This window comes from Xyrauchen texanus, chromosome 6, assembly GCF_025860055.1.
Source record: "Xyrauchen texanus isolate HMW12.3.18 chromosome 6, RBS_HiC_50CHRs, whole genome shotgun sequence".
NCBI classification, from domain to species: Eukaryota; Metazoa; Chordata; class Actinopteri; order Cypriniformes; family Catostomidae; genus Xyrauchen; species Xyrauchen texanus.
The window spans coordinates 27,918,072-27,937,059 of NC_068281.1; the positions used below are offsets into that span (position 1 = coordinate 27,918,072).

General features: G+C 37.2%; 1 protein-coding gene across 3 annotated transcripts in view; it reads left to right on the plus strand.

Annotated features, from left to right (window-relative positions):
* LOC127644954 (F-box/LRR-repeat protein 7-like) overlaps nt 1–18,988 on the plus strand; it is a 57,985-nt gene that overhangs the window by 34,433 nt on the left and 4,564 nt on the right. For 2 of the 3 annotated variants that reach the window (XM_052128414.1, XM_052128415.1), the window contains one exon: nt 14,412–15,017. In XM_052128414.1, coding sequence (XP_051984374.1) covers nt 14,412–15,017 — 606 coding nt within the window. The remainder of the gene's footprint in view (nt 1–14,411; nt 15,018–18,988) is intronic. The other variant, XM_052128416.1, reaches the window with a different exon arrangement.

An 18,988-nucleotide genomic window follows, 5' to 3' on the forward strand; every position in this document is an offset into this window, starting at 1 on the left:
AAATCTGATTGGTATTTTCATTATTAGTTAATCTTCTGCCAAGTGTCATGTATAAAAACATATTTGTGTAGAACCTTCCCCATCTCCAGGATCATATGGAATGACTAAAAACATTACTGACAAAAACAAAAATTGTTGTAAAAATAAAAACTGAAACCCATTCCATTGTCTGTCCCTTACTGTGCAGACATTTATTGTATTTAATTTTCTCTGGATCTCATCTGCTAATGTCGAAATTTGTGTGCAAGGAGAGTGTACATGTGGTTAATTTGTATAAGGGGGCCCAAGCCAGGACCGAAGGTGATCAGGCCTCAGACTGTTTCTCCAGATCCTCTCTGCTTTATGCATCACCAGCCAGGCTTTCCAAACTGGGGAGGGGAAAGAGCGAGAGCAGGCAAACTGGTTAGGAATATGAAATGCCTTTTCTTTCGCCTCCTTTACTGTGGCATAGTTCTGGTTTTAACACCAGATGTTTGAATATTTCCTCTATGATGTTTTTGATTAAATAAGATGAATCCTGTGCCCAAAAGGATGAAAATTTCTAGAACATTATTTATGGTGACATGGTTACTGTGCCTGTTTTTTATATGATAATTAAAAAGTCAAAACATCAAAGAGATGTGGTGTTTGACTTCTCAATGTACTGTTATGGATAAATGAAGAGAAGAATATAAACAAACAAAACACAATGGGGCTTATGCTGAAACCAAACAATGATTTACAGCCCCTGTTGTTTTGATAGCTGATACGGCTTATAATGGTGAATTTTTCAACTGATCAGAATGCAAGCAAACAATTTTTTTTAAGTATATTCAAAATGTTTAATCCAAGAATCCTTAAAAGCTTTTTCGGCAGAACTTTATTTTACAGTACTTTTCTACATTTACATACTATATAATTACAACAGCTATAGTTATTTCTAGGTACTAACCCTGAACCTAATCCCAACCCTTAGGTACATGTAGTATATTGAAAGTACACATACTGTTAAATAAAGTGCAACCGCTATTTCTACCTGATCTAAACAATAAAATTTGTTTTGTAGGTGCAACCTAGTATTCAGGTTGATTCAGTGCTGTTAAATAATATTTTTGACTTGGATCAAACCAGTGAAGCACATTTTAGGTTAACATTTTTTCAGTGTAGTTAAAAATAATCACTAAATGTTTTGTGATAAACATTTTGGGTGTGAATTTTCACAGAATAGACAAGACTTTAATTTAAAGCTAAATTAAATGTAATAAACAGCTACATTAACCTACACACACACACATATACTTTATATAAACTTAATTTTAATATATGAAAAATGCCACACAGAGACATAAACTTTATTTGTATGTGCAGGGCAAATTCTTTGCTCAATGTTCCTCTTCCATTATTTCTAACAGTTCAATGTGCAGGAAACTGCAGGACAGATTTTGATTTTAATTAATTGTAGTTAGTGTCAGACTCAAAGAAGAATAGGGTGACTGTGAGTGATTAGTCCACATGCTTGCTGGTAGTACATGAGCACAGCTGCTCCTAAACGAATAAGTACAAGTTCAGCAGAGCTCGGCAATTTTGCATGAGAAGCTCTGAAGGCATTTTAATCCAAAAAATATGCCCCTCTGGAAGCTGGAAGGGGTACAGCTGAGACATATGCAGGACCTGTGTCTGTCAGAAACTGTGGTAAGACTGACAGATGAGCCCAGTGCAGGGAGTGCCAGGTCTGTCAACGACCTCTGATAGAGCAGAACTACTTAGACCCTGCCTCTGAAAAAATCAGTCTCTGCTGTCATAGATCCCAGTGCTTTTAGATTTCTGATTATTTCACTGCTTGGCATGATGTGTATGTGCTCAATAGGGTTGACTCTTAAGAAAGAAAGATTAATTGAATCAAAGTGTTGTAGCTACAGACTACGGACCCCTGACACTGAAATGTTACAAGTTCCCTGGGTTGTGTTGTGAGATCAGATTACAGTCTGCTGCCAGAGGTCAGACTCTGTGTCAAAGTGGAAGAGAAGTGTCTCAAGACATCACATTTGATTCTCTTAACTTAAAGAATGAATAGATGGTGCATGAGATTGGGAACTTGTGTTACTGAATTGACTGGCAAGTAGGACTGTGGGCGATATGTTGAATGTTCACAATAAATTTCATGATATTACTGGTAATATACTCTTGATCAATATTATAAATATCAAATTTATTTTAATGTACTTTTTATTGAATCATTATGTTTCCTAAAGATAGTTGAATTAGGCTAATTTCAAGACCCCTCCTTGTCTTGCGACTATGAGAGCGTTACAACAGATTTTTTTAATAGTGTTTGTTAAAACAATTTGTTAAAAAAATTGTTAGAGTTCGTTTTCATGAATCAGTTCAAACTGTCTGTTGTCCCAGTGGCCAAAGCTGGAAATGTTGTTGAACATATATGGGCACTTGTAATGTTCAGTTTCCGGGTGAAATGTCCACAGAGTGGCACAAAAAGCGAGTTGTATTTTTAGTTGTTAGTGATGTAATACAGTCAAAAGGAACATTTAACCTACCTCAGAACTGAGAGCTGTGCAGTTAATAATGGATTTATGTGCCACAAGAGCAGTGTTATCTCGGATTAAAGAGGTGTGCAAGAAAACACTGGGGATGGAACGATACCATTTTTTCTCTTCCGATTCCGATACCAGTGTTGTTGTTTTTTCTTAATGAGTTCAGAGCATCTATAATTCACTGTGTGGAACTGATTGGGAGTACTCTTTATGTGAAGAAACAAAAACCTCTAACAATACATTATTTCATTATAAAATAGGAAAACAAAAAACAGTTACATAAGAGCATGTGCAAAACTTTTTTGTTAACTAGTCTGCAGGACGAAGCAGCAAAAATCACAGCAATTCCAGTGAAAGTCTTCAGTAGAAAAGAAGCCATTTCTCTTTACCCATTTTAACTTGTAAATGGTTGCAGATCTTTCTAATTTATTTATTTATTTCATTTTAGTTGTATTAAGTATATCAGTTCACTTTTCAATCACATAGTAATTTTTGGAACCCAATTAGTTTTTATTGTAATTTCTAATAATAATAATAATAATAATAATAATAATAGTTGTACCATACATTGGTAATACATTTCAGTTGTGATTTCTTAAGGCTTTTATTTTGAAAGGCTGGCACTATGCGCTCCTGGAAGTCTGTGTTTGAGTGTTTGTTTGTTGGCTAATTCATAGTAGTGTAATACGCTTCTCATTCAATATCTGGTAAAATGCTTGTCCGGTGCTGTTCTCGATGCATGTTATAGGCATACCGAACTATTGATCATCTACATCTGAGATGGAGTTTGTGTGGAGCAACCACATATTGCACCGAGCAGCCCATCACGAGCCTCTGCACGTGTTTGTGTGTGTGTGTGTGTGTGTGTGTGTCAGCAGAGCGGCACTCATTCAGTAAAGCGTGGTGCCAGAGACTTAGCTGTGCATGCTGACTTTTTATTTATTATTAAACACAGCCATTTGCAATCACAAAGCTTTTGGATGACTGTAAGAGCCTGAATAAAATGCACTAGTTATATGGATTAATGGTGATTTGAAGGTTAATTATGTAAATCTTTGAGCTTGACAGTAACGTCAATGACCAACATGCGGTATCGGATTTGGATCGGGTTTGTCGGGCCAATACCCGATCCGGGCAAAAATGTCAGTATTGGACAATATCAGTACTGATCCAAGTATCGGATCAGTGCCATCCCTAGAAAACACCCACTGCAAAACATTTGTGCTTGACATTGTTTAGAGGGCACTGAGTGAGGCTGCTGCACAGCTTGAGGAATGATGAATATATGTGGTATGACAGTTCACAGAAGTCTTTTCTTAAGTGAGCTAGCCTACTAGGTAAAATGGCATTCCTCACATTCCTGTCTGTCATTTTTGAGGATACATAGATAGAAGATATTAACCTACACTTTATCTCAGAGCCTCTCTGTGTTTTTCTAAAATTAATTGCACACATTGTGAGAGAGCTTTGGCAGAGTTCTGTTGAATGAGTTGCAAATAATTTTGCAATTGGTTAATGTTAGGAAATTGTTTGTGTTTTTCCAATGTCGCAGTTGAAACAGATTCCAGGTGATTCTGCTTTACAGCAATGAACCTCCATTAGGGCCCATTGGAGTAAATACATCCTAAATGGTACTTTAAGGGCTTAAAAAGTCATAAAATGGCTTAATGTTCATTAAAGGAGATTTGACAGTATTTTAAATTTTTTGCTCTGCTTTGTTCTGTTTTCCTATACCTAGTAGAAAATTCAGACAAAATATAGTTCAACTTAGAGGCCTTTGCACACCAAACATTAATTTTCACCATAATTTCTTGCTGCGATAATAATAGAATAATAATAATAATAACTTTTTAGAACCTTTTAGCTATTTAGAACAAAGTGCTTCACAAAACATAAAATCAAAACATACACAGCAAAGCACCACACATTCACATAGAAATAAAAGCAAGTCTGCAAATGAGTTTTTAAATAAGACTTAAAAACGACACTGATCTAATATACCAGGGTAGGCTGTTCCATAATTATAGGGCCTTCACAACAAACTCTCTGTCACCTTTCATTTTGCATCTGGATCTTGGGACAGCCAACAGTTCACAACAAGAAGATCTAAGAGGTCTAATTTTTTGGTCTGGTTTCTTTTGGTTTGGTCTTAAAAAGTCTGCTAAATATTCTGTCTCCAAACCATGTAATGCCTTAAATGTAATTGTAAAAGCAACCCTAAAATGCATTGGTAACTAATGCAAAGATCATAAAACTAGAGTAATATGATTTGAAGTCCTAGTTTGTGTCAAAAGTTGAGCTGCAGCAATTTGCTCTGATTACTTTTCCACTATCAGGCCAGTGCGAGCCAGGGCAATAAAATGGTCAGCCAGGGCCAATAGCCTCGGACCACGAGCCACGAGACCAAAACTGCTCAGCATTCCCACCACTGGGCCAAAAGCCCCTCAGTGTTGCCTAAAAACCTGCCTTTAATAAGCCGCCTTGGTGCAAACGTCTAAAAACACATGTTCTAGTTAACTAGTAAATCAAGGTTATATTGTATGGAAATGTTAGATACCTAGCAAGATAATGTAACATTGACAACTTACTGACTTTAACTGCCACAGTGTCCCGAGTGTTCTCTGACCGACTTTAACTGCCACTGTGCCCCGAGTGATCTCTCTACTAACAGCGAGACGATGTCCCAGTACACAGTCCATGATCTTTAACCATGTAAAGTTTGTCCATTGGGCAACACTATTTCTGCAACAGATTTGTAATGTGTCCGCAATTTTTTTTCACCAAGATGAAGGTGCGTGATCTCACACAAATATGATGGCACACGGATATGTACAAAATTAGTAATAAACATTCACTTTTATTAAATTATATCGATCAATGAGTCAATGTTTATAAATAGCAAGATATTAAAACTTGTTTGACAAACATTTGCAGAGACGGGTGTACAAAAATAGGTAAATTAAACTCTCTTTTGATGATCGTACACATGTAGTACAATTTCTAGCGTAGCAGCATTGTTTATCAGTTGGGTTGCTAGGACACATACAAAACCCTGTCCTGCTAACGGGAGCGTTGCTATTTTGGTTGTTTAAACGTCATTTTCCATGCATCTGGCAATGGAATCCCTTTATGGCTGGAGATCTGAGAATTCAATTAGGAATATCCCACAACCAACTTGAATGAAACGCAGCACGAGTATCTCGCTAAACTCCGCTTTTGACACTGACCCCACCACAGTCCCCAGCTGGCCTTCTTTGGCCCATGGATAATCTGCAGGCCAAAGGCTATTGGCCCCAAATAAGCCAGAGGAGGCATGATTAGGCTCCGGAAGTGACAGTGGGAAAGCAACTGGCCCTGGCAAGCACTAGCATGCCTTCATTTGGCTTGTCAGTGGAAATGCGGCCATTGTAGCTGTGCTAAAGCAAAAACTGGCCACTTCTATTATAATAAATGGGAGAAATTGGAACACCCAACCGTCGACCCGCTCTACCACCTGAGCGGCTGTGGCCAATCGCAGGGTTGGTGGTTCGATTCCCGGCCCACATGATTAGTGCCTTGCATGGCAGCTCTGCCGCCATTGGTGGATGACTTTGAGTGTGAATGTTTGTGACATAGGTGATTGGGAACCTCTAAGGTTAAAAAAAAGCACTAAATAAGTGCAGACCATTTACCAAGAAGCGCTACGATAGATTAGATACAGATATCACCTGTCAATCAACTTTAAAACACACGTGTGCAGTAGCTACACAAGCCGGGAAAATTAGTTTTAGTGTAATATGAGGTAAAGAAGCATAGTTTATGATTCTAATATTGACAAATGTTATTGCTGATTTGAATTATGTTCTTTGATCATAATCTGTTCAACCCGTTTTTGAGAGTTCAGTCTTTCCCCATTCATGTAGATAGGAGCCGCACTCTCATTACTGGAAATCAGACATGGGGACTTGTGACTTGGTGACTTGGACTCGAGTCAACTCGAGTCGCTATTTTTATGACTTGACTTGACAAAAAATAAAATACTTGAGACTTGACTCGGACTTGGAAGTTAAAGACTCGGGACTTGACTTGACTTGAGACACGAAGACTTGAATGACTTGAGTGTTAATCACATCATGTTTTCAGTTTGAATATAAAATATATAAATTATTTAAAAAATAAAGTTGATCCAGCTGGAGCGCAGGCTGAGAATAGTTTTGTCATGACTGGATCACGACACTATAGGCTATCATCAGCCATGCCCTCTCGTACCTTACGCACACCACGCCCACTTAGATCAGATAACACATCAACATGTCAGCCGGAGGGGTAACGTTACCGAGGGTCATCGCTTTTGGCTTCAAAAATTATTATCAAGATGGCAAAAGACGAACAGCGCTTTGCAAGACATGCAGCGTTAAGATCGCGGACAGCCAGATGACAACCTCCAATTTCGTCCGCCATTTGAAGAGCCATTCTGCCCAGTAAGTGCTTGTCAATTTGTTAATTTTATCTGGTTAGTTGGTAGTTAGCTAATGTAATAATAGCAGGGTTCCCACGGGTCCTTGAAATCCTTGAAAGTTTGTGAATCTGAAAAATAAAATTCAAGGCCCTGGAAAGTTCTTGAAAATAAACATACATAGATACAGGTCCTTGAAAGTGCTTGAATTTATTTTGTGCAAGAAGTTTTCTGGAAAAAAAAAATCTGTCCATTAATTTTTTATTTCACCAACACTTCGTGGCTTATGCTGCATACTAGCCTGCTTGATTTACGTTAGTTACGCGCATTTACGTTAAGTGTTTTCCGCGCGAGGTACTTTGTTTTGTACGTTGCCATGACGTTCACGCTCGCTGGTACCTCAACGTTTCCCACTCACAGACATTGCAAAAATAGGCTTATGGATATACTCTGTGTGAGTGAGTGAGTGAGTGAGTGAATGAGTGAGTGTGGGTGTGGGTGTGGGAGTGTGAGAGCGCGAGAGTGAGTGTGTGTGTGTGAGCGCGAGAGTGAGTGAGTGAGTGAGTATGGGTGGGTGTGGGAGTGTGGGAGAGAGAGTGTGTGTGAGTGTGGGTGTGGGAGAGAGAGAGTGTGTGAGAGAGAGAGTGTGTGAGAAAGAGAGAGTGTGTGTGAGAGAGAGAGGAGAAATGTAACAAAGTTTAATGTATGTAACTGTGTTTGAGAGAGAGAGAGGGAGGTGTTCAGAGAGGAGTCTGTTGGATGTTAAGCTGTTATTTGTTTTATGGACTCAATGTTGAAAATTTAAAACATTTCAAACACTGTTGCCAGAAGTGAAAAATAAATAATTTTATGAAGTTACAATTTTGTTTGATTCCATGATGTATTTTACTGAACATGAGTATTGTAATTTACTAACAGTTACTTATATCTTGTCTTTTCACTTTATTATGATCAGATTCTGCAGGTAAAATTACAATAATAAGGTGACTTGACTTGGACTTGACTTAAAATAGCCTGTGACTTGACTTGACTTGACTTGCCCAAGAAAAAATACTTGGGACTTGACTTGACTTGACTTGCCCAAGGTATAAGTACTTGAGACTTACTTGAGACTTGAAGGTTAAGACTTGAGACTTACTTGAGACTTGCACATGTGTGACTTGGTCCCATCTCTGCTGGAAATAGCCTCCCAAAAGCATTCCAAAGATTGTCGACAGTGGACTGACTTGCCAGAAAGACTTTGACTAAAGCGATTAACATTTTGAATCAGAAAAAATGTATTCCATGAAATGCCCTGACCAGTAAAATATGGTATACTTGGAATTGTCAGAAGCCGTTGCATTTATCAAAACCAGCGCAGCATAGCTCAGAAAGCTGTTTTGACTACCAACATTAAACAATGAATGAACTTGAGGAAGAAATCCTTTTTTTCTTTTACTTTTCCCCCCCCAAATGATGTTGCTGCATCACTGCCTTGCATCACCTTTAAAAATCATCTGCTCTGATGTGGATTTACTTCATAATTTATTCCATATAGCTGCATTTTTTGCCTTTGCATTTACTCTTACCTGAGTTCTCTTACATGTTTAATATAATATATTGTGGCATCTTTGCCTTTGTATCTTTTTATTTATTTATTTTTAAATAAAGGACTTTACAGACCTTAAGTCTTGTCTCTGTATTCTAAAAATGGTCTCCACAAAATTGTTATTGCTGTGATATTGTTAATAGTCATTAACAGCTGTTGTTGGCAGTATTAAAATATCTACCAATGGGTCAGACTGAAGATGGGTTTTGGTGAGATCTGTGTTTTATTGCTTGCATTATAGGTTTCAATTTTATTGAATATATTTTACATAATACATAATTAGTAACATTCAGGGTTTTTAACATGTATTATTCAGTGATTTCATACAAATGCAGTTAACACAAATACTGTTTATAGAGTACAGAGGAAGAAATCCTGAACCAGCACTGAGGATGTGAATTTAATTTGCATCAAATGCCTTAAAAACTTTCTCAAATCAATTATCTATATGAGTTTTCTTAACACGTAAAATACATTGCTGTATCACTCACTGCCTTGCATCCCTTTAAAAATATCTGATCTCATATGCATTTCTTCATTTTTTGCCTTTAGATTTAATCTTACATGAGTTATTATATATCTCCTATGTAATATAGGCCTATATCACATCTTTGCCTTTGTATTACCTTTTTAATAAACATCTTTGATCAAAAACAGTAACAAACAGGTTTTTAAATCTGTGTGCATATTTTATCAATATCAAAATCATCAGACTTAACAAAATGATTTGCTTAATTATAAATATTTAATAGGGCATTGGTGGCTCAGCGATCAGGGTCACTGGATCAACACCACCAAGACACCACTGTTGGGCCCTTGAGCAAGGCCCTTGAACCTATCTGCTCCAGGGGCGCCGTATCATGGCTGACCCTGCACTCTGACCCCAGCTTAGCTTAGCTGGGATATGTGAAAAATACATAATTTCACCATGAATATGCAGAAATGTATGTATAATGTGTGACAATTGATCAATTAAATAAATTAAATAAAAAATAAATATGTCCCAGCTCCCTGCTGTTCCTGGGAAACTGTGCTACTTGGGGTGCAAACATAATTTTATAGTTGAAAAGAGGTTTTCTGCTTTGAAACATTAAAGCTTTGTTTTTGTCTGTGTTTTCTTACTTTTCTCAAAATGGGCATTTTGCAACCTGATCTCAAGAAAATTCATACATATTTTATGAGTTGGCTATTTCGTATGATTGCATGCTATTTTATTTGTATAAATTCATCCGATTTAATTGCAAATGCCCAAGTGTCTAATGCAGAAGTAAGAGTGAGTTCTGTGCACGAATCATCAAGGACATGATTATTAATAGCATGCCTAAACCCAAACCTCTTTTCTAAACCTAACCAATCAGTAGAGTGTGTAAAACATGATAGGAAGCTGTTGTGTGTGACATGCAGAAGCAAGTAATTGTCACGTATTAGATGGAATCGATGTCCAGCGATGTCATTGGCTGTGGTGAAAGTCATATGAATTCATATGAGTTCAGTCGTTCAGTATCATACGAATTAGACAAATTTAGAAAAGTCGTACGAATCCTGATGATTTCGCCATGAGAGTGTGTTGGCATTTTGTTAGTGGATTAAATAGCTAATTGGCATCTAGTTTCCAGATGAGTTTTATATCTGAGAACCTAATTTTACCTGCCTGGAATACCAATCCACAGTCTTTTATCCACCATATACAGACTTTACCTTCACCAGAAAAGAGGAAATAAGCCACCCCAGAATTATTCCAGCAAACAGCACTGAGATATTTCACATTTTGTAAAGGCTAGAATGCCAATGATTTGTGGGACAAACTGTTTGTTATCCACTGACATTTATAGCATCTTAGGTTAACTACACGTTTCAGGTTATCACTTAATTTTTATTAGATTGCAACCAGAAAAGGCATGGAACAGTCTTAGAATAAATGCAATAATGAGATACAATTCCTGGCATGAGGTAATAATGGCTTCTGTGGCATTTTGTGTGGTTTGGGGCTAAATTTGGCGATCTTTATCCTGACAATTTAGGGGTTTTAGGAGTCCCCTAAAATTGGAGCAAACAAAACAACTCTATGGGAAATAGCGAAATACACTTTTTTCCTTGCTGGCAAATGCTGCCAATATTCTTTATTGACATTTGAAAGGACCATAAGAAGCTGTCTAAAATATGCAAAGTACCAGAAGAAGGTTTCTCCATATATATGTGGTCATTGGATTGGTACAGAGGCAGCAGTCACTCTGGTGGAGGTTCTGCTGATAAACTGTTGATTAACATTAATGGAGGATTAATACATCCTTAATCCTCTGCTTTTACTGCTGACACACTTCATATAACTGATTGCTCCCCAGCCCTCAGATAGAGGAGCTTTTGAAAATCCTTTTGTGTGCTTGAGTAATGCATTTTGAAAAAGTGAAACAGACATTGACACTCTTATTACAGTTGTTCTGCTGCTTTCACATCTATTCAGACTTTAAAAGAAAAAAATCTGAAAATGTCAGAGAAAGCTGTTAACATCCATTTAACTTCCTGTATGGACATTTTTCAGAGTAGCACCATATTTAATTTTGGACTGGAATTAATTTGGGCTGTGCGGGATAGACTTAAAGTCTCTTTAATGGGTTGTACTGTATAAATAGGTGTTCATTGTTCAGCTTCCAATAAAATTTAGTTGACAAAAACTCAGTCCATGCCTCAGCCTCTTTTTAATTGCATACAATTCAATATGGTGTCATACCCTGACTAAGATCTTGTGGTCCAATGTGATCTCAAGGGAATTCATATGTATTTTTATGTAAAGTTTAGTTCAAGCAAACATACATTTTTCTTAAGTTTACATAGAGACGAACTGACAGCATCTAAATGTCATAATCTTACACTGTAAGTCATAGACGTAATCAGTTAATTACATTTGCCATCACATTTATTTAAAGCAGTTGACATAATAATGACATTTTAATGGTTTCATTCAGTTCTCTGTAATCATTTAATAATTTATTAAGCCTTACATTTTATTTTTGTTTGCCATGGGACACAAAAGGAATTTTCAGAATATGCCAAAAAACTAAATAAACCACAAAAAGCACCATAAAACAATAATAAAATGAATCCATATATTTGTTAGATATAATACAAATCTTCAGACTGCTTCATGTGAAGAACAGACCCAAATTCAAAACTTTTATTCAACGATCTCCGTCTCCATTCACTATAGCGTTATCGCGCCCGTTGTTTTACGGCAGTGACGTTGAATGCTCATTGTCTCTCAAGTGTTTTGTGACCGTTTGCGACATGCCGTACTCTGCAATGCATATGTTTGAATGAGGTATCGCAGCGCTTTTATGGAGTGCATCAGGAGAAGATTTACAGCAATTAATAATTTTAAATCTACTCTCCACCTCACACAATGCTATTGTATGCCGCCCTTTTGACTACTTTTTTATGGAATTTTGCCATTTTTCGGAATAAATGTTCGTGATTACATTTATCTGCCTGTTACATGTTTTATATGCTTAATACATGGTTATGTTTAGGTTTAGGAGTAGGTGGGGGTTAGTGAATGTAAAATATATATATATAAATGAATATATTGTTATATTGAATTGAGTCATTTTTGAAAGCTCTCCATTTATTGCAATTATATGGAATTCGCAACCAGTTCTAAAATGCCTAAATCGCCTTTTGTGTTGAATAGAAGAAAGAAAGTCATATTCGCAGAATTTTAATTTTCGGTAAACAATTCCTTTAATAGAGCTCATGAAGCCAGTGCTTGAAGAATAATCCATCACTGTGCCAGCCTCCTGGCTACCAGTTTCTCATCAATGGAAGAATATCCCACATATATATGATCACATTGCTGTTTCCTATTACTCAACACGCAGCACACTGAAAGACAAAACCATCTGTCAAGGGGAACAATGGGGTCATCGTGCCTATAAATACATGGAAATAACAGACTTATGCCTTGAGTTACTGTGGTTAGGCGGCTCTCAGTCTTAAGTTTAATCAAATAGAACAATAAAAGATTGGTAGCCCTTGATCCTCATCCAGTCATTACTGCCCTGATGGTTAGGAAGATACTAAATAAGGCCTGATACATTATATCTGGAATTTCAGTGATATGCTTTGCCAGATCATACAGCAGAGGGAATTTGCAGCCTATCATGGGAGATTAGTCTCTGTGAATATGAATTTTGCAGGCTGTGTGCATGCCTGATCTGAACACCATTGGCCAAAGAATCACATTTCCTAAAGCAATAAAAGTAAAAAATCTTAACTCCTGAAAAATCAAGTTTTGATTGCTGGTGCTGAAGAGGTGCTAAATCATTGACAGGGGAAGCTGAGCTTTGGTCACTAAATATGTGCAAAACCCGGCATGGTTTATTAATATCAGTTTGCACGTGGTGACAACAGAAGTGAACTCTCTACGCTGCAGCCTCAATAAAACATGCAACACAATGTTTTTATTTTTTTACAGTACTGTCTGAATCACAGGTATGGCAAAAGAGTGTACCCTTATTGAGGGTATGGGGACATGCAGGGGAGAAACTTTTTGCAAAAACATCACTAAAGCATTTCATTCTGGTGACTTTAGGAGCAGGATTTTTTACCTTTTCACAAGTATATATCTTGTGTAGAAATGGATGTAACTATGGGCTACAAAGCATTGATAAAATACTTTTTCACACACCACTACCTTGCTTTACCTTGAGGTGTTCAAAAGCTGCACATGCAGGCACTGAACTTAATAAAGACATTATTCATCACTGTGAAACGAATGATGCACTTGCACGTTTTGATTCAAAATATCGCCATCACCATATGAATGCCACCATGTTTTCTCACAAAAGCAGTTTATTATTCTTGTCTCTTGTCTCCTAGCCAGTGAACTGACATAATGTCTATTATGGGAATAGATATGATACAGTGCGTAATATGTCTGAATGATTCGGACCATTTCACTTAACCATTTGACTTATTTTTTTAAATAATCGACTCAAATGACTAATTCATTTGTAAATCGGGTATCACAAGTTCTGATTCTAAACAGGCGACCGAAATACGGGACACATGAAATTATTTCTAAAATATTGTTAGGGAAAATGTTTCTGCATACAAACTTCATACAGAGGATAATCTGCTGGCTGTTACAAACATGTGCTGGGAACAGGGGTGCTATAGACTTTCTTGGGGAGGCTGAAACATGCGCTAGCCCCTGCCACCTCTGAGCCAAACAAACAGAGAGACAATGCATTAACTGAAGAAATTATTTAAAAAGACCGAAATTTATTTGCAATATTTCCACTTACATACATAACACATAATGATTTTCTCAAAATGCTTTGAATGCAAAATCATGATGTGTGTTCTTCTCTTTCTTGGTATTTTTGAGGAAGTGGAATTTGAAGGGGAATTGCATGTTTGTACATTTATTTATTTACATACACTATCAAATATTTATCTTAATATACACCAAAGAGATAAAAGCACAAGTACTGAATAGATACTGTTAAATTCAACCCAAAAAAAGGTTACACTGTAAAAAGAGATAACCTGCAATTGTTTCTATAAGGAGCTAATTCTACACATTTCCAGACAAATAATATTTTTGACATGAATCAAATGTAATCAATATGGTGTAAACAGTAATTTGTGATTTTATATCTTAAAATAAAAGTGTCATTAATATATCTATTGATAAAATAAAAAAAAACATCAATTACATTAAGATAACCTAAACAATATTTACAGTAGGTTTCACTTTAATGTTTTTGATCTCATATTAACACTAAATGCACAAAAGCAATTTTATATACCTAACTTCTGCCTCTCCATTTGTTTCTCTGTTTTCCTCTTTTCCCCCTCCCAGACTCGGAACTTAGCATGCGAACAGTGAGCACACCAAGTCCAGCTCTGATTTTGCCCTCTCGTTCTTCCCCAGCTATACCTAATGGCTCCTCAACATCCTCCTCCGCCTTCAGCACAGAAACTATTGCCATGGTGCACACACCCCCCAGCTCCCTCACCCACCCCCAAAAGAGCCTGCGGCAACCAAAGGACCACCAAGGGGCGCCCATCGACATCCTTCCCGACCATGCCTTTCTACAGATCTTCACCCATCTGCCCACCAACCAGCTGTGCCGCTGTGCCCGAGTATGCCGACGTTGGTACAACTTGGCATGGGACCCCCGCTTGTGGAGGACTATTCGTCTGACGGGAGATGTGCTACATGTGGACCGTGCACTTCGGGTTCTCACTCGAAGACTCTGCCAGGATACCCCCAATGTTTGTCTTACCTTGGAGATGGTTGTGGTTAGTGGCTGTCGGAGGCTGACTGACCGTGGACTGTACACAGTTGCACAGTGCTGTCCAGAACTCCGTCGCTTAGAGGTTTCCGGCTGTTACAACGTGTCTAATGAGGCAGTGTTTGAAGTGGTGTCACGCTGCCCCAACCTGGAACACCTGGATGTTTCAGGTAATTCATCTTGAGTGATAATGAATGACTGTACCATTATTATTCCTAAATAAGGTGAAGAGTGCAATACTTCGTCTTAGAGCATTTTCATATCTTAGAAAGTTTTTGCTGTGGAGGTATGCACTTCTCATTTATAATTATAATTATATATTATAATGCATTTCTAGCAGCTTGTCTCCAAATAAATTGCCTTCAGAGAGCAGCTTGTGTTCTTCACATGCATGTTTGCAATACATACAAGGTTTTGTTGGTATATCCAAAAAGACAAATATTTCCATAGCTATATTGGTAAACAACTGCCATTAGTACTTATAATGGTACTCACATTGGTGAAGCACACATACAGCGGTTCGAACCCAAATAACGCAATGTGAAAAGAGGCAAGAGGGGGTGGAATCGATCTTGGGTTCAGATCAAGTAATCAAATCAAGTGTGTTAACAGTCTTAAAATGTTTCCTAATTACTAATAGTTATAACAGTGATATTAATAGTAATAGTTTACATTTCCCAATTCTATGCCTTTGAGATTTTTATTAATCACATATACCTTACAGATTCATAGAGCTCACAGCCTAGCTGGAAAAAATGTATTCGATTAAATTACTTTCTTAATAATGTAGGTATGTACATTTATTCAATATGGGGCATCACAAGGGCTCAAAAGTTGTTTTTTCTCTTACTGATAACTCATAGCCGTTTTCCACCGACATGGTTCGGGGCAGGTTCCTGGGCTGGTGTGAATTCTCGAACTCCTCTGTGTGTTTCCACTGCGGAAAAGGCTGTCCCGGGGACCAAAAACCTGGTTCAACACCGGCCCCAAAAGCTTGCTGGTCTCCACGCAGGAAACGATTACGTCAGGGGGCGTAGGGCGGTATAATGATTCATCAACAAAGTTTGCCCAAATAACAAAGGTAGCTACCATATGCAGCAAAGAGTACTTCACTCTATAAAAACAATTTAAGAAAAAAAACACAAAATTATCAGACATCATAAGCATTCCAGAAACGTGGACGACATGAGCACTCTACTTGCAACATGGTATACTTGGAGATCCGAGATGAACTTGAGAGGTTGCAGAGGGGAAAAAATTGTCTACAAGAATGAAGATACAGCATGAAATGATCCAAATGATCAATTCATAAACAAATTGAAAAACCCTTAAGGGAGTGCAGGGACCTTATGAACCTAAACAAAAGTGGCAGTGGATGGAGCAATGATTTTTTGGACCTTGGATCTTATCAGGGCTATGAATTCAGCCAATCACGCTCGAGATAAACACAGAATATAATAAGTTATTATATTTTCTAACTTTGTTAGCTTACCTTACTCTGTTGTCCTATTATTTTGTACATTGTTTTGGTCAGTAAGGGCATTTTTAATCAGCTACTTGCTAAGATCGCTGCTATTTGTTAAGTAAACCGGTGGGATCCTCAATCAAGACGTAAACATAATATTATATGCTATGGCAAAAATCAAAATACAATCATAAATTATTATGATTCCACTGTTACATTTTACAGAACCTAACAAGTTAAGCCAAAGTTCATACAATATAATGTAAATAGATTACCTGACGTCTTAGATGTCGTCTCTGACAATGTTGTTGAGCGGTGTAATAACATTGGATTGCAGTACTCCATATGCAGGGTTTGAAATTAGCTTTTTGTCTCACCAACCACTGTGGTTAGTAGTTTTACAAGGTCACTTGCCACTTAGCATTTTCACTAACCAAAATCCCCCGCATCCCAAAAAGTGATAAAGATAACAGGAGACTGTAACTATATGCATTTATTTGGACATTTTATTTAGAACAAGAATGATATACAAGATAAACAAGAGTTCAGCAGGACATATGCCTAATGGTTTAGGTTACCTATAAAATATCCAAAGGCAAATGCCAGTTAGAACAGGAGTAGGATAGAACAGTAGGAAAATTTGTCAATAATTTTTCCATAGTTCATGGAAGTTTTAACACCTTCAAATTGTACTTGCCTATGAAAGTTTACAATTGTTCTACCATTGTGTAACAGTGGCATTAGTAGTGACAAGGCCATTAGGTAAGACCACAGGTGGCCTCGTATTACTGTGGTAAGGTTTATGTTGATTGTCTTTTCTAAAAAAATCAACTGTAGTATTTGTTATGAAAAAGCTACTAGCCTAAAAACACATCTACAAACCTTTAACTACACCTTTCAAAGCTGAAGTCTAATAGATTTGCCCTAATAGATTTAATATAAATCATTGAAGTTAGCGGTTAGTATTACTGCATTAAAAAAAAAATATATATATATTTATATATATTTAAGAACGATGATGATGTGTATTTTAAAAACTGATGATGTATTTGTCTCCTTACCTCGTCAGTGCTGTTTATAATGTATGTCTAGCAGTTTGAGAGGTTTGGCTTCCTCCATATTGCGCTTTATACTAGAATTTCCGCTGTAGAATTCAAATGGGTTACGTAAGTTTTGTGTTCCCTTTCGATTCAGTTCACTCAACATTGCGAGAATCGCAAGCCCTTGGTGTTTGTGTCCCTTCCCTTTAGGTGCCCAGTTGGCCTATATAAGCAGGTGCACAAACACCATTTCTTCTGAATTTTCAGAGATGGAAGTATCGATACTTTAGGATCGATCAGCCAATCCCTAGTACACATGCCCACTGGTACATCACCGCAAACACTTATCATTCAGAAGTTACAAATGTTTTGTATTGTTTTCTGATCTGATTTAGTCACAGCATTAAAAAACATCTGTGATGATCCCATCTGTATGAATGTAAGAGCTTCTTTTAACTCCTGAAGAAGGTTTTTGTCGCATCCCACAGCGCAGCAAAATTAATGCATATGGAATATTGGTCACAAACATGGTGGCGTGGTCAACAGTGATGCCACATGAATCAGATCAATACAAACAGCGTTACGTGGCACGTTTGTTTGTGGGCATGTGAGGTAGTCACGTGAAACTATCACGTAGCCCGTTACATCATCGTTCAGTTCTCAATTTCAGTGGAAAAGGGCTTTCAGAGGAATTCTCATATACTGTATGTCCACAGCTAATGAATAGAAAGAGCATGATTGTAGAAATATTGCTATCGATGCCTTACTTAATTATTGAAAGTAAGGGAGTGCTGATAATATGCCTTTTTTTTCAAATGTACTTTAGTCACACATGGTTAAATGTATGGCACAGCAAGACAAAATATACATATATTTGAAATTCTTTCCATCATTAAATTAAATTTAAAATTGTCAACTAATCTTGTCAGTAATGTCGGCATGTAGCTATGTCAGACCACAAACTATCCTCTGAAAGTCCAACCTCTGAGAGGGATTTGTATTAAATGGTATAAATTGCTTCCTGAATCAAAGCCAACAGCCTGAGTGCTACAGTGCAACAGTCTAGCGCAGAAGGCAGCTGAGTTTTTTCTCTCACAGAGAGTATTCAGAAATGCCCAGGACTTCCTCTTGGAATAGCTGGAAAAGGTATTAATAGCTCTGACATTCTGTCTGCTCTCTCTATACTTCCCAAAAAAACATAAGACCAAGCAGAACCAGGACCTCTGACTTTAAGGTGCTTTGGGAAAGTCTGCTATGCTAATTTAGAGAATTATAGGTCATTGAATGATTGACAGTATTTTGGATAAATGTATTCCTGTAAGTTCAGCTGCTATTCAAAAAATGTTTAAACATTTTAATCCTTCTAGTGATATTTTTATAGAAATACTTTTCTATAGATCTGCTAGTAGATTGTATAGAATGTATAGTGACATTTACAAAATATTACTGTATATGTTTTCTTTGTGCATGCTATTAATTGCTTTAACTGGCAACCTTTTGGCCAGGATTCCTTCCAATTGTCTAACATTTCACAAAGGACCATAGAGGGTTTTACAATTTTTCAAATGTGAATGTCAGAAAATAATAGCCATCCATGTTCACAACTTTCCCTGGAGTTTTATTTCCAACTTCCTGC